General features: G+C 34.9%; 1 protein-coding gene across 9 annotated transcripts in view; it reads right to left on the reverse strand.

The window, feature by feature from the left end:
* Window positions 1-13433, reverse strand: part of CNTLN (centlein) — a 322986-nt gene that overhangs the window by 169374 nt on the left and 140179 nt on the right. For all 9 annotated transcript variants that reach the window (XM_072728210.1, XM_026001444.2, XM_072728209.1 and 6 more), the window contains one exon: window positions 2966-3160. In XM_072728210.1, the coding sequence (XP_072584311.1) occupies window positions 2966-3160 (195 nt within the window). The remainder of the gene's footprint in view (window positions 1-2965; window positions 3161-13433) is intronic.

Consider the following 13433-nt stretch of genomic DNA (forward strand, 5'->3'; position numbering starts at 1 on the left):
GACTGTTCATGAAAAATTTCAAGTGTTTTTCATGAAACTTTATAAATTAACCTTAAAGTTATATTTAAGTGCTAAATACCAACTTAGCCAAGGCCCTTTAAAGAACAGTAAGAAAGTGGGCAGCCCAGGTGGCTCAGTGGTTTGGTGCTGCCTTCAGCGGGCATGATCCTGGATACCCAGGATCAAGTCCCATGTCGGGCTCCCTTCGTGGAGCCTGCCTCTCCCTCTGCCTGTGTCTCTGCCTCTCTCTCTCTCTCTGTCTCTCTCATGAGTAAATAAATAAAATCTTTAAAAAAAAGAACAGTAAGAAAGTAAGAGTAGATCTACCAAACAGACTTATTAGAAAATATACTGATTAATATAACATCATATAGGAACATAGAAGACACAGAGCCTAGAAAGAAACTCCTAAATATACTTAAGTAGGATATATAAGAGAGGTAGCCCAGTACTACAAGTGGAGCTGTACTTGTTCCAGCACTACTACAGGTTGAGCTGGAAAAACCTGATTACTACTGGGGAGAAATAAATAAAAATGGATCCTTACCTTATACTATACATAAAACACCATTCCAAATGAATTGTGAATATAAATGATACAAGCAAAGCTTTAAAACTTTTATAAGAAAACAGAAGTGTAAATCTTTCTGTCTTCACTGTAGGAAAGGACTTCTTAGATGAGACACCAAAGCACTAACTGTAAAAGATTAATTTGTCTAAATTAAAATTAACAACTTCTGTTCAGGGGGGATCCCTGGGTGGCTCAGCGGTTCAGCGCCTGCCTTTGGCCCAGGGCATGATCCTGGAGTCCCTGGATCAAGTCCCGCGTCAGGATCCCTGCATGGAGCCTGCTTCTCCCTCTGCCTGTGTCTCTGCCTCTCTCTCTCTCTCTCTCTCTCTCTCTCTCTCTCTCTCGTCTATCATGAATAAACAAGTAATATCTTTAAAAAAAAAAGAACTTCTGTTCATTAAATGACACGATTAAGAAAATGAAAAGATAAGGTACACACTGAGATACAGTATTTAACTTACTAGAGATCAGTATCAAGAACATATAAAGAACTTTGATGAATGAATAGTAAAAGAATCTAGTAGAAGAATGGATAAAAGATGTAAATAAATGTATTGCAGAAGAAGGTATACACTTGGCTAGCAATCATTTAAAGATATACTTTATCAAAGTGACATGCATGTGAAGATCAAAATAATAAATTATACTTGAATTAGTTAATTGCCAGCAAACTAAGAAGTCTGACAATACCAAGTGTTAAGGAGGATGGGAATCAACCAAATCTCCTATACATTGTTGGTGGGAGTAAAAGTGATGAAAACCACTTTGAAAAGTAAGTATTTTGTGAAAGTAACATTTTCACATTCTAAACCCAGGATTTCCATTCCTAAATACATGTTCCACCTAAAAGTATGCATATGTGTACCAAGAATCATGCATGAAAATATCAGTTGCAGCATTATTCATAATAGCAAAAATTGGAAATAATCCAAATACTCACTTACAAGTGAATGTACAAGAAGTCGTGATTTAATCATATAAAATGGGATATTGTAAATCAATAAAAATAAACAGCTATACCAAACAACATAAGTGAATCTTAATAACATAATGATGAGTCAAAATTGCCAAACCCCAAGTAACAACACACTGTGGTATTTTTATAAATTACAAAACCAAACAACATACTATTTCCTCATAATTTATAGGTGGTAAAACTTTTTTAAAAATAATCAAAATGATACACAATTTAGTTATCAACTAAACAAGTTAGTTACCTCTGGTGAGAAAATAAGGGAGGAGTGTACAAGTAGATGTAAGTCATTAGTAATGCTCTATTCTTGGATCAGCTGATGGGCAAGGCAATTTATTATAATAAATAAATCAGTCAAAATGAATAAAATAGGCCTATGTATGTCACATGATACTGTGTCATGATACAAATTATATGATTCTGTGCACCTGATATCCAAAAAATTTAAATACTACAATACAAATTTAAAAACTCTTGCCTTAAGGTTGAATTGTTAACAAGGCAAAATATGCTGGGTTCAAGAATTACTGTTCAAAGATTACTTTTAAAGGATCATTAGTAAACATTTAATTACTTGTTTGTGTTAATTCCATTTCTGAACTAAATTAATAAATTCTAAGATTTGAAGAAATGCCAAGTGCCTTAACACTTAAACTTACAGGAATAAGATTGTTTTCTTTATATATTTAGAGCTGAAAGTTACCTTGAAGATTATCTAAAAAATACCACTGAACATTTTCTATATGCCAAGCTCCATATTTAGTATGCATGATTTCATTAATGCCTACAAAACTGCATGACATAGATAACAATACTATCAACATTTTATTTGTGAGCAAACTTTGGCTAAAAGCATTAGGGAATTTGCTCAAGTTTACAAAGCTCAGGCAGGGCTCTGATTTGGTCCAAGGTTTATTCTACTCCTGAACCTACATATCTATCTTTACATTTGTACTACTTCAGAAATTGCACCAGGAAGTAGGTAGAAAGGTCAAGTGACCCACCTAAAATCATACATTAAGATAGTGGCAGAATTAAGACTAAACGATATTAAGTACCATATCGGGCATTATGGCAACTACTTTATGAGACTTATTATATATTCTTTCCATTTCATTATCTCATTCAGTTTAAGTCTGAAAATTGCATGATCTATTAATTTGCTTTTCATTATCGTATTTCAGTCAAAAGGTTCATCATAATAACTATGCCAGTTATACTCTGTATTTCTATGTGCATTTCTATATGAATCCATATTATATATAATATTCATGTCTACAAAGAGTATAAAAATAGCACAATACAAAACAATCTGCCAAGGCTTATATTCTAATATACTAATTTTTAAATTTCTTTAGTCCATTATAGGAGACAATTTAATATGATAATGCTTGTGGTAAGTATTAGAAAATGTCTCTCACCTGTTCAGAGTGTTCTGAATCACTTTCTTGAGGTAGAAGATAGGGAGCTCCATGTGATTCCTGAAGCTTTTCTTTTAATTTAACATTTTCTAGCTCTTTTTGAAAGAGTTGATCCTGAAGACTAACAACATTTTGCCGGAGCATAGCTTCACTTGATTTTGTGGTTTCAAAACAAATATGTAACTCATTGTAAAGCTGTTTCAAAAAAAATCCAAATTTATTAATAATAAGTCATATCTGTATAAATATACATACACATATATACATATCTATAAGGACTATATATGACATACTACTTGCCCTAAGGTGATTTTAATACTCTAGAGGGGAAACAAGAAATACACAGATGAAAAACTAGTATAATCAAATATTGATATAAAACTACAATTGAGACTAACAAGACACTATGTATTACTGGCCAGTGAAATATAGGAAAAGTGTGCTTAAATTTCTAAGGAGGATGAAAACACTTTAAGCTAGTTATATTCAACTTAGAGGGCTGTATGCAAAATAAAGTGTCTGAACTGAGCTATGAAACTATTAGAGGGACTTAACTGAAAACAAAAAGTGATTTCAAAGGTGGCAGAAATGTGAAAACATATACAGTTACAGGAAGGGACAGAAAGGGAGCATAAGATCTATCAACTCAAGTGAACCCAGTATATACATTTGAAAGAAAAACCAAGAGTCTTTCATTGAGAGTTCATTACATTTGATGGATAAATTCCCACTTAGTATAAATTAGCATCTACTGCTGCAGCAGGGGAGGTGAGGTGGAAGGAATAGCAAGAGACAGGCAGGCAGTAACACTGTAGATAGAGTGTAGACTCCTGAATGCCAGATGAAGAAAGGTGGACTTGTTCCTGGAGGCAACAGGGAATCACTGAGGAGCTTCAACAGAGTATGACAAAACAGAGACGATGTTCTGAAGGCATGATAGGTAACTTTCAATTTTTTAACTCAAGGAAACACGAGTTTAAAAATTTTAAACTGGAGTTTATTAAAACTAGGAGATAACATCTGGTATGTGTAAAAGTGGTCTCGTGCAGAGTCACATATGGTTAACAGTGGCATTCCTCCAATACTCATGAACTTACTTGGTGATGAAATTCCTAACTTATGATTGTGATATGAGGCATAATTCAGTTTGTGGTAACTAATTTACATAAAGAATGTGTATTTGCTGATGACACTGGGAAAATGACCCAAGGGTTAAGGTTTTTAGTCTTTTGTTTTTGTTTTTGTTTTTAAATAAGGCTAATAGTGAGACAGTGAGATCTTTCAACAAAAGGAAAATCTCTCAGGATTTTTGCTCAAACTGGGGAGTCTGCAAAGTTCCCAAGCTCAAGATCATATAGCTAATTCACTAGTTTTTTAGGTTTGCGAAAAAACTAATGGAAGATTGGAAGAAACTAATCTAATGGAAGATTGGGAGAAACTTCCATTAGCTGGCCTTATCTCATGGGAAGAAACTTAACTACACAAAAGATGGCAGGGTACTTTTGTGTATGTATACTATAATTTTTTTAAGTATAAAATTTAATAAGGCTTATAAAACCTTTCTTAATGCTTTTTCTCAGACATACCTTGTCATAAATACAAGATTATTCAAGCCGTTCCTGACACAATATGCTCAATATACTTTTTATGTTTTATAAGGGATTGTACCACTATATTATTATAGATATTTCAAATAATCCATTTCATGTTACAGCCAAACTCTAAGCAATTTTTATAAAGGCAAGGTTGCCTTTATGATTTATATAGAATTTCTGGACATGAATTTGTACTTTCCCTCCCAATTACCTTTATACCAGGGAGTGTCCAATGTCCTTTCCACAGTTGGTACACATCAATCTAGGAGGGAAGAGAGAGTAGGAACCTGACCGCTTTGAGGAACAATGAAGGGATCAGAGTGGGCCTTATAGTGACCTACCTGTGCTGTGCTGGGCTTTCATGATTGAGTTCAAGAAGAAAAGAAAAAAAAAATGAAGACAAGAGCTAAGCTGTCTAGAGAGATCTGAAACTAGGATATCCTGAATGAGGTCTGCCTAACAGCATACACAGTCACTTAGTGAAAAGATAATTTAACTACTTTCTCTCTTATATGTATGTTTTATTAATACTAGCTGGCTTTTAACCAGCATAAATTAATCTTTCTGGAAGAAAATAATACAAAACAAATAAATATTTAAGTATTTAAAATATTAAAGAATTTTCAAATATCTAATTATACCTCAATTTAAAAACACAAAAAAAGAATTTATAGAATTCAATTATTTGAGAATCTCATAAACATTGATTGTTATTAAAGAAAAACTCATAGTTTTGCTTTCACTGCCCAAAAAGTACAGGAAGAATGATAGTGTGTGGTCAGGATTGAGGACCAATTTATTGATCATTTGTGCCAAGGGTGTGGTATATTTTCTTTGGGTGTCATGTCTTAGGATCTTCCTCCACAGTTTTATAAGGCTCTGGGCCTATTTATTCACGGAAGGAGGCTCTGTCTTAATGCGTCTTCTCTTTTCTCCTCTCACATCTCCCTTCTTTCTTGCTTCTGTAAAAACAGAAGACTAACTGCTCTCTTCTTGCCTTCTCCACTTTCTTCTCTCTACCATGCAATTTACACAGGTATACTCTTATTCACGTGTTCTGGTTTGATCTGATATGACTGGTGGGCAACTCTGGATACTGAGATAGATTCTTTCTCTAAAAATATCCATCCTTCCAAGCAGCAAGTGGAAAAGAATCGAAAAAGCCTGGAGCAGATGATCTAGATCAGTTCTGTTCCAAGTACTGGGACAAATTCTATTTCTTAGTTCTTATTCCAAATACACATTTCCTACCTGCCTATTTTCTTTGATGGCTGATTGGACTTCACTTATTCAGAGCAATAAGACTACTCAGATGTGTACTTAAAGTATAGGAAGCAAAGACAGCCAGTCCTCCAGCCATTTTTAATACTAGGCCCCAGGCCATCAGTAAAATTGGCCACAAAAGAGGGCTCAGGGAGGCAAAGTCCATTTTTATTTCTAAAGTGTTTCTGGGTAACAATGCCTCAGGGTTAACAGGTTTATTTCTCTAGGGGATCCTGCAAGAAGGCAAAGGTTTAGGATGTTCCAGTCCCCTGTTTAAATGTCATTTTATTCTCATCCCATTAAGAACAGTAGAGTGAGTAAAAAAAAGTCCTCGAGCAAACTAGGTAATGTAACAAATTAATTCATCTGCATTGGTTTAGGTATCAGAGTTAGTAACTTTTTATTAGCAACAACAATTGCTTACAGTAGTTTTCAGAGAAGCTCTTTCCTCTATCATTTCTTTCCTCTAATAGTCCAAAAAGCCAAAATGGATCAGAATTTTTTCCAAGATTCTGGCCAATGAAAACATTTAAACATACATTCCCATATATACAAGTATTAATCATTATAATCCATAATCCAGGATGCTTATTATTCTTGAGGCTGTTTTCTGCTGAGGAAATTTAAGTTTAAAAAGTTAAGAGGATCTCCAGGGGATAGAATGCAAGCTAACTCCAGAAATAGGATCCCAAACTCCCAAGTCCTTTAATTTTCAGGGACATATATTGAAGTATTGTTCCTCCCTTATTTTTATTAGTGTTAAGGAACAAGATATTTTATTAACCTTAACAATTTTGGAAGTGTATATGCCTGCCCTGTGACCAAGTGACTAATTTGCTTAAAAAATAAAGTTTTCCTTATTTAGTAAGCATACTATTTGCTACTCTGATTGAGACAATAAAATATACCATTTGGAGAATTCAGTTTGTAGCAGAAAGATGAGAAAAAAAACTGATTTAACATGCAGTTTAAATGAAAAGAACATATAACCGAACTCCTTATTTTCTCAAAATGATACTGCTTATGTCATACAATTATTATTAAACAGAACAGAAAGTGATAAAACATATATTTAGTTACTTCAAACATGTTAGATGGTCTAGAAATTATAAACGTTTTTACAATCTCCATCTATAGGTAAATCATACAGGTATATAAATGACGTGTAAAGTAGAAAAACAATTAAAACTTACATAAATGGCTCAGAGGAAGAAAGCACACTAGCTTATTTTTTTTTTAAATTTTTTTTTTTTTATTTATTCATGATAGTCACAGAGAGAGAGAGAGAGAGAGAGGCAGAGACACAGGCAGAGGGAGAAGCAGGCTCCATGCACCGGGAGCCCGATGCGGGACTCGATCCCGGGTCTCCAGGATCGCGCCCTGGGCCAAAGGCAGGCGCCAAACCTCTGCGCCACCCAGGGATCCCACACTAGCTTACTTTTATTTCTCCTATGGGTGTGTCTCTTCCAGAGGAGCCCTCCACCATTATCAGGTTTCGTGTATGAGACTAATGATTTGTTATGGGAACCTCTGGGAAAATACGTCTCAACTTCTTCCCTGTGCTCAAAGGTTTTCAGTTTTCCCTCTTCACCTTTGTCCTCTACACATTCCCCTCAACCTACCACGGAGGGAAACTGATTTTACCTTTTCTGATAATGAAATGAATACGATGAAATAAATCAATAAATGGAAGAAAAGAGGAGAAATGGGAGGTAAAGCAAAATAACAACAACAAAAAAGTAAGGGAGGAGAACTGAGAGAAAAGAGGAAAAAGAAACTCCATTAGAAACAGTAAGTTAAACCCAGAAGAGGACCCTGAAATGTACGGTCATCTAATATTTGATAAAGGAGGAAAGACTATCCATTGGAAGAAAGACAGTCTCTTCAATAAATGATGCTGGGGAAATTGGACATCCACATGCAGAAGAATGAAACTAGACCACTCTTTTGCACCATACACAAAGATAAACTCAAAATGGATGAGAGATCTAAATGTGAGACAAGATTCCATCAAAATCCTAGAGGAGAACACAGGCAATACCCTTTTTGAACTCAGCCACAGTAACTTCTTGCAAGATACATCCTCGAAGGCAAAAGAAACAAAAGCAAAAATGAAGTATTGGGACTTAATCAAGATAAGAAGCTTTTGCTCAGCAAAGGATACAGTCAACAAAACTAAAAGACAACCTACAGAATGGGAGAAGATATTTGCAAATGACATATCAGATAAAGGGCTAGTTTCCAAGATCTATAAAGAACTTATTAAACTCGGGATCCCTGGGTGGCGCAGCGGTTTAGCGCCTGACTTTGGCCCAGGGCGCGATCCTGGAGATCCAGGATCGAATCCCACATCAGGCTTCCGGTGCATGGAGCCTGCTTCTCCCTCTGCCTGTGTCTCTGCCTCTCTCTCTCTCTCTCTGTGTGTGACTATCATAAATAAATAAAAAAAATTAAAAAAAAAAAAAGAACTTATTAAACTCAACAGCAAAGAAACAAACAATCCAATCATGAAATGGGCAAAAGACATGAGAGAAACCTCACAGAGGTAGACATGGACATGGCCAACATGCACATGAGAAAATGCTCTGCATCACTTGCCATCAGGGAAATACAAATCAAAACCACAATGAGATACCACCTCACACCAGTGAGAACGGGGAAAATTAACAAGGCAGGAAACAACAAATGTTGGAGAGGATGCGGAGAAAAGGGAACCCTCTTACACTGTTGGTGGGAATGTGAACTGGCGCAGCCACTCTGGAAAACTGTGTGGAGGTCCCTCAAAGAGTTAAAAATGGACCTGCCCTACGACCCAGCAATTGCACTGTTGGGGATTTACCCCAAAGATTCAGATGCAATGAAACGTCGGGACGCCTGCACCCCGATGTTTCTATCAGCAATGGCCACAATAGCCAAACTGTGGAAGGAGCCTCGGTGTCCATCGAAAGATGAATGGATAAAGAAGATGTGGTTTATGTATACAATGGAATATTACTCAGCCATTAGAAACGACAAATACCCACCATTTGCTTCAACATGGATGGAACTGGAGGGTATTATGCTGAGTGAAATAAGTCAATCGGAGAAGGACAAACAGTGTATGTTCTCATTCATTTGGGGAATATGAATAATAGTGAAAGGGAATATAAAGGAAGGGAAAAGAAATGTTGGGAAATATCAGGAAGGGAGACAGAACATAAAGACTTCTAACTCGGGGAAACGAACTAGGGGTGGTGGAAGGGGAGGAGGGCGGGTGTTGGAGGGGAATGGGTGACGGGCACTGAGGTGGACACTTGACGGGATGAGCACTGGGTGTTTTTCTGTATGTTGGTAAATTGAACACCAATAAAAATTAATAAAAAAAATAAAATGTAGATTATAGTAGAGTGTACATAAAAAAAAAAGTAAGTTTGGTAAGAACGGGAAATAAACTATTAATGTAATTTTTTTATTCAACTCACCTATTACAGCTAAGCCCCAATTATTATTTGAAAGTAATAAAATTAATGTGAAAATATATTTGCAAATCTTACTTTTAAGTAAACAATTTCATCTTGTTGCATGGATTATAGATTACTTAAATTTATTGGAAAAAATCTAGAAAAATACATGCGGAAGAATACAGATAAGTATTAAGTAAAACACTTCAAGATTAGAATGAATAATTTGATGTAAGCGAACACTGGAGGTCTAAACAATAGCATATTGTTTATTTTTGATAAATAAAGCAGTGTGATTATTCACAAATTCCAATATCCTGATCTCTACCACTAATATATAGGTTCTAGGGGAAAAACATTCCTACCAAAAAAATCTGCAGAAAGTAAAAAAATTAAAAATTGCAATGTCATAGCAAAATAAAAGAAACCAAATTTTTATAACAAAGAGAGAGTGGCTGAAGAATGATGGAGGCCCTTTTCCAGAAGATGCTAACATGCGAGGATCCCTTTTCCCCAAAAAGAATGCGATGATACTTTTTTTTAAAGTGAGCTTTACACCCAGCGTGGGGCTGGAATTCATGACCCTGAAATCCAGGGTCATAATGCTATACCCACTGAGTCAGCCAGGTGTCCAACAATGGGATCTTTTAAGTAACATTTAACTTAGATATCAAGATATACTTCCCAATATTAAAGTTATTGAATGTTGAAAGAAGTTTGATGAGAATCATGCATATTTATAGAATCTATTTACAGCTTCCTTTAAGGATTATACGTTATTAGATTGTATAACACAACTATACAGTGAGCTTCATAACAGCTGAAGACTGGATTCTGAACCCCAGATTAGATAGATTTTAATTCTATCAACTTCAGACAATACTCTAAGCCTCAGCTACATGATCTACAAAGTAATAAGGAATAAAAATAATATACAACATAGTGTGTGAAACTTAAATAGTGAGACAAAAGCCTTTTCCAGGTACTTATACACAATAAGCTCAATAAATATTAACCATTATTATATGGTTGCTGGACATGACTTACATTTATTTGTACCTCAATCTACATAACACATTTCTAAAATAATGTGTGTAAATGGAAACACAGATTCTCTCTGGTTTTATAGTAAAATTTTATATTCTTTATTTGTGATTATGCTCCAATTGGATCACTTTTATACTTGTATTCTTAGTTTCTCCATATTTTTATGCTTTTCAAAACCATTTTCTCACCTAAATAGTTAAAAATTAAATGTACTAGAATGATATTTAAATTAAGATAGAACATGCCTGCAAAGTTTAAAAATACTCTCACATTTAAATAAATGTCTATGATTTCTTAAGTTGCATTATCCAAAGTGGGATATCATTGTACACAACTCCTCAAGGTTCAATAATTTAACATTTACCAATCATTTCTCATTTGGCAGGCAAGTCCCCTTCAAACTTCATAATCCCCTGTGCATTCTCAACATTTAATAACTTAAATAAGACTATCTTTATGAATGAACTATGAGTAAATTATATACCATTAATATGTTGTTACTGGCTTTTTCATAAAAGGAATTGTTTCCTGGCCCTGTGTGTGTCTATGTTTGCATATTCAATATTCTCTAACGAATACTAATAGTCTGAACTGACAACAAAGAGAGATGTTTATTGCAGCTTTATTTACAATAGTAAATTTCTTTTAAATAATGGTAAAAAATTTAAACAACATACATGATCAACACTAGGAGTACGGTTAAATAAATTATATTATTTCCAAAATAGGTATATATCAATATTGTTTTTAATATAAGGTGAAGTAAAAGATATTATTGTATCCACAGATATGTTAAAGTGTATTTTAAAAAACTGAAAGGAAATATTCAAAATGTTAACAGTATTTGCCTCTGGGAGATGGAATTATTAAAATAGCTTTCTGTGTTTTTATGAATAACTATTTATGCATAGACTACCAAGGAAAAATTAATTATAATGTTTAATAACCAAGGCAAAACTTAAACAAAATATAAATAATCAAGGACTTCTGAATTGAGTGTAGTTGAGTATACAAATAAAATCTTATGAATGAATGACTATAAGGACCTAAAATAACTTTCTAATTAAAATACTATAGTGAGAATTTAAATTTCATAACGAGCATCAAGTTAAAAATCTGTTAAGTTTCCTACACCACACCCCTAAGAGGCAACTTTTGAAAAACAAGTGAAAAGAAAAAGGAATTCTAAGCGGAAAGAAGGACAAGAAATAGACTAAACACAAAAGAAAGTAAGCCAAGTCTTTAAAGCAGCAGATGTCAATTTGCTCTTTTTTTTTTCCTGCCTCTATACTATTCATAAGCACAACATATTCCCATCACATCTCTCATTATCTAGAATGATTCTTAGATGGTCATAATCCTGGGGAAACGTGTATGTAAGTTTTCAAAAAGTATCCCTGGTCAAGGCTGAAGTTATGACAAGTTCTTCAAATTGGAGTGATAATCTCTACCTCTCCAAATTTAGTAAAGATTTTGACTAGGAAATTTATGGCTTGAGGTAGAGTTCATATAAGAAGAGTTTTAAGAAAATAATTTGTTTTACTTATGTCTTCTTATCTTCTCAGAATAAATATCACTGATACTACTTAAGGAGAGTCTCTTATCCCTAACTTCAGGCCCCAGTTATATACTCCTACAATTATAACATATTATTTTTACTCCTACTCGATTATCAGTGATCGATCAGGTTTTAACCTGTAAGAGGTAAATAATAAAGACAACAAAAAGGTTACCTATGCATATGACAGGAGGAAGAGCTTTCAGGCAGGGGAAGCAAGTGCAAAGACCTTGGGGCTGAAGAATACTTGGATGTTCAAGGGAAAAAGACAATTATGTGTGGCTGCAGTGGAGAGATTAAGGAGAAGAGAAGGCAAAGATAGTATTAGAAGGGCGATGCGGAGCCAGATCATGTATGGTCTCTGAGGCTATAGTAAGAACTTAGGCTTTTACTTTCATGAGACAGGAAATCACTGGAAGGAGCTGAAGAAAGAGGATTTAATTTGACTAAGTTCTAGCAAGAACATCCAGGCATCTCTGTTGAGAATGGACTCAAAGGGGATAATGTCAGGAGCAAAGAAACAAAGTGGGGAAAGGCTGCAGTAATCCATGTAATACATGATAGTGATTTGGACAGAATGGTGACAGCAAGGATGGTGAAAGTAGAAGAATTTCAAACATACATTGAAGGCAGAGCACATAATAGCTTAGTTTTGAAGATGTGGTCTGAAATGCCTACTAGGCATCCAAGTTAAGAAATGTTAAGTAGACAATTACATATACTGTTTCCTAAAGTTCAGGGAAGAGATCCAGAGTGGACAACCAAATTTGGGGGCTATCAGCATATAGACAGTTTTCATTTTAAAAGCTGAGGTGAGTAGATAAAATCACCTAGGGTGTGAATTTAAACACAGAAAAAAAAAAAAAAAGATTTGGACCTGAAACATTTTAACATTGAGGCAACATGAGACTAGGAAAAGACTAGAAAGGAACAGAAAAGGAACAGCTAAAACAGAAGGAAGAAAGTGACACAACTACAGGTGCACTGCAAGCCAGGAGGGAAAGAAAACCATGTTGCTAATAAGTGAAATAAGATCAAGATTTATATATGATCATTACATTAGGCAATATTAGGGTCACAAATAATTCTGAGAAGAGAAATTTTAGCAGAGGGAAAGGGGCAAACACTTGACTGGAGTTGGTTCAAGAGAGAACAGGAGAGATGAACTGTGAGACAATTTAGGTCTTTCAAAGAATACTGCTGGAAAAGGAAAGAAACAGAAGGAAGGGAAGAAGAGGAATATAGTGAGGTCAAGATGCATGTTTTTGTTGTGTTTTGTTCTTTCCCCCAGATCAGAGACACACTAGCTTATTTGTATGTGTTTAGAAATGGTCCAGAAGGGAAAAAATGATTCTATAGGAGAGATGGGGATCATTTTCTGTGGGCAAGTTTTTTTATTATTTTTTAAAGATTTTATTTATTCATGAGAATACACAGAGAGGAGAGAGAGAGAGGCAGAGACACAGGCAGAAGGAGAAGCAGGCTCCATGCAGGGAGACTGACATGGGACTAGATCCCAGGTCTCCAGGATCATGCCCTGGGCTGAAGGCAGCGCTAAACCACTG

Source organism: Vulpes vulpes, chromosome 12 (assembly GCF_048418805.1).
Source record: "Vulpes vulpes isolate BD-2025 chromosome 12, VulVul3, whole genome shotgun sequence".
In the NCBI taxonomy this organism is placed as follows: domain Eukaryota; kingdom Metazoa; phylum Chordata; class Mammalia; order Carnivora; family Canidae; genus Vulpes; species Vulpes vulpes.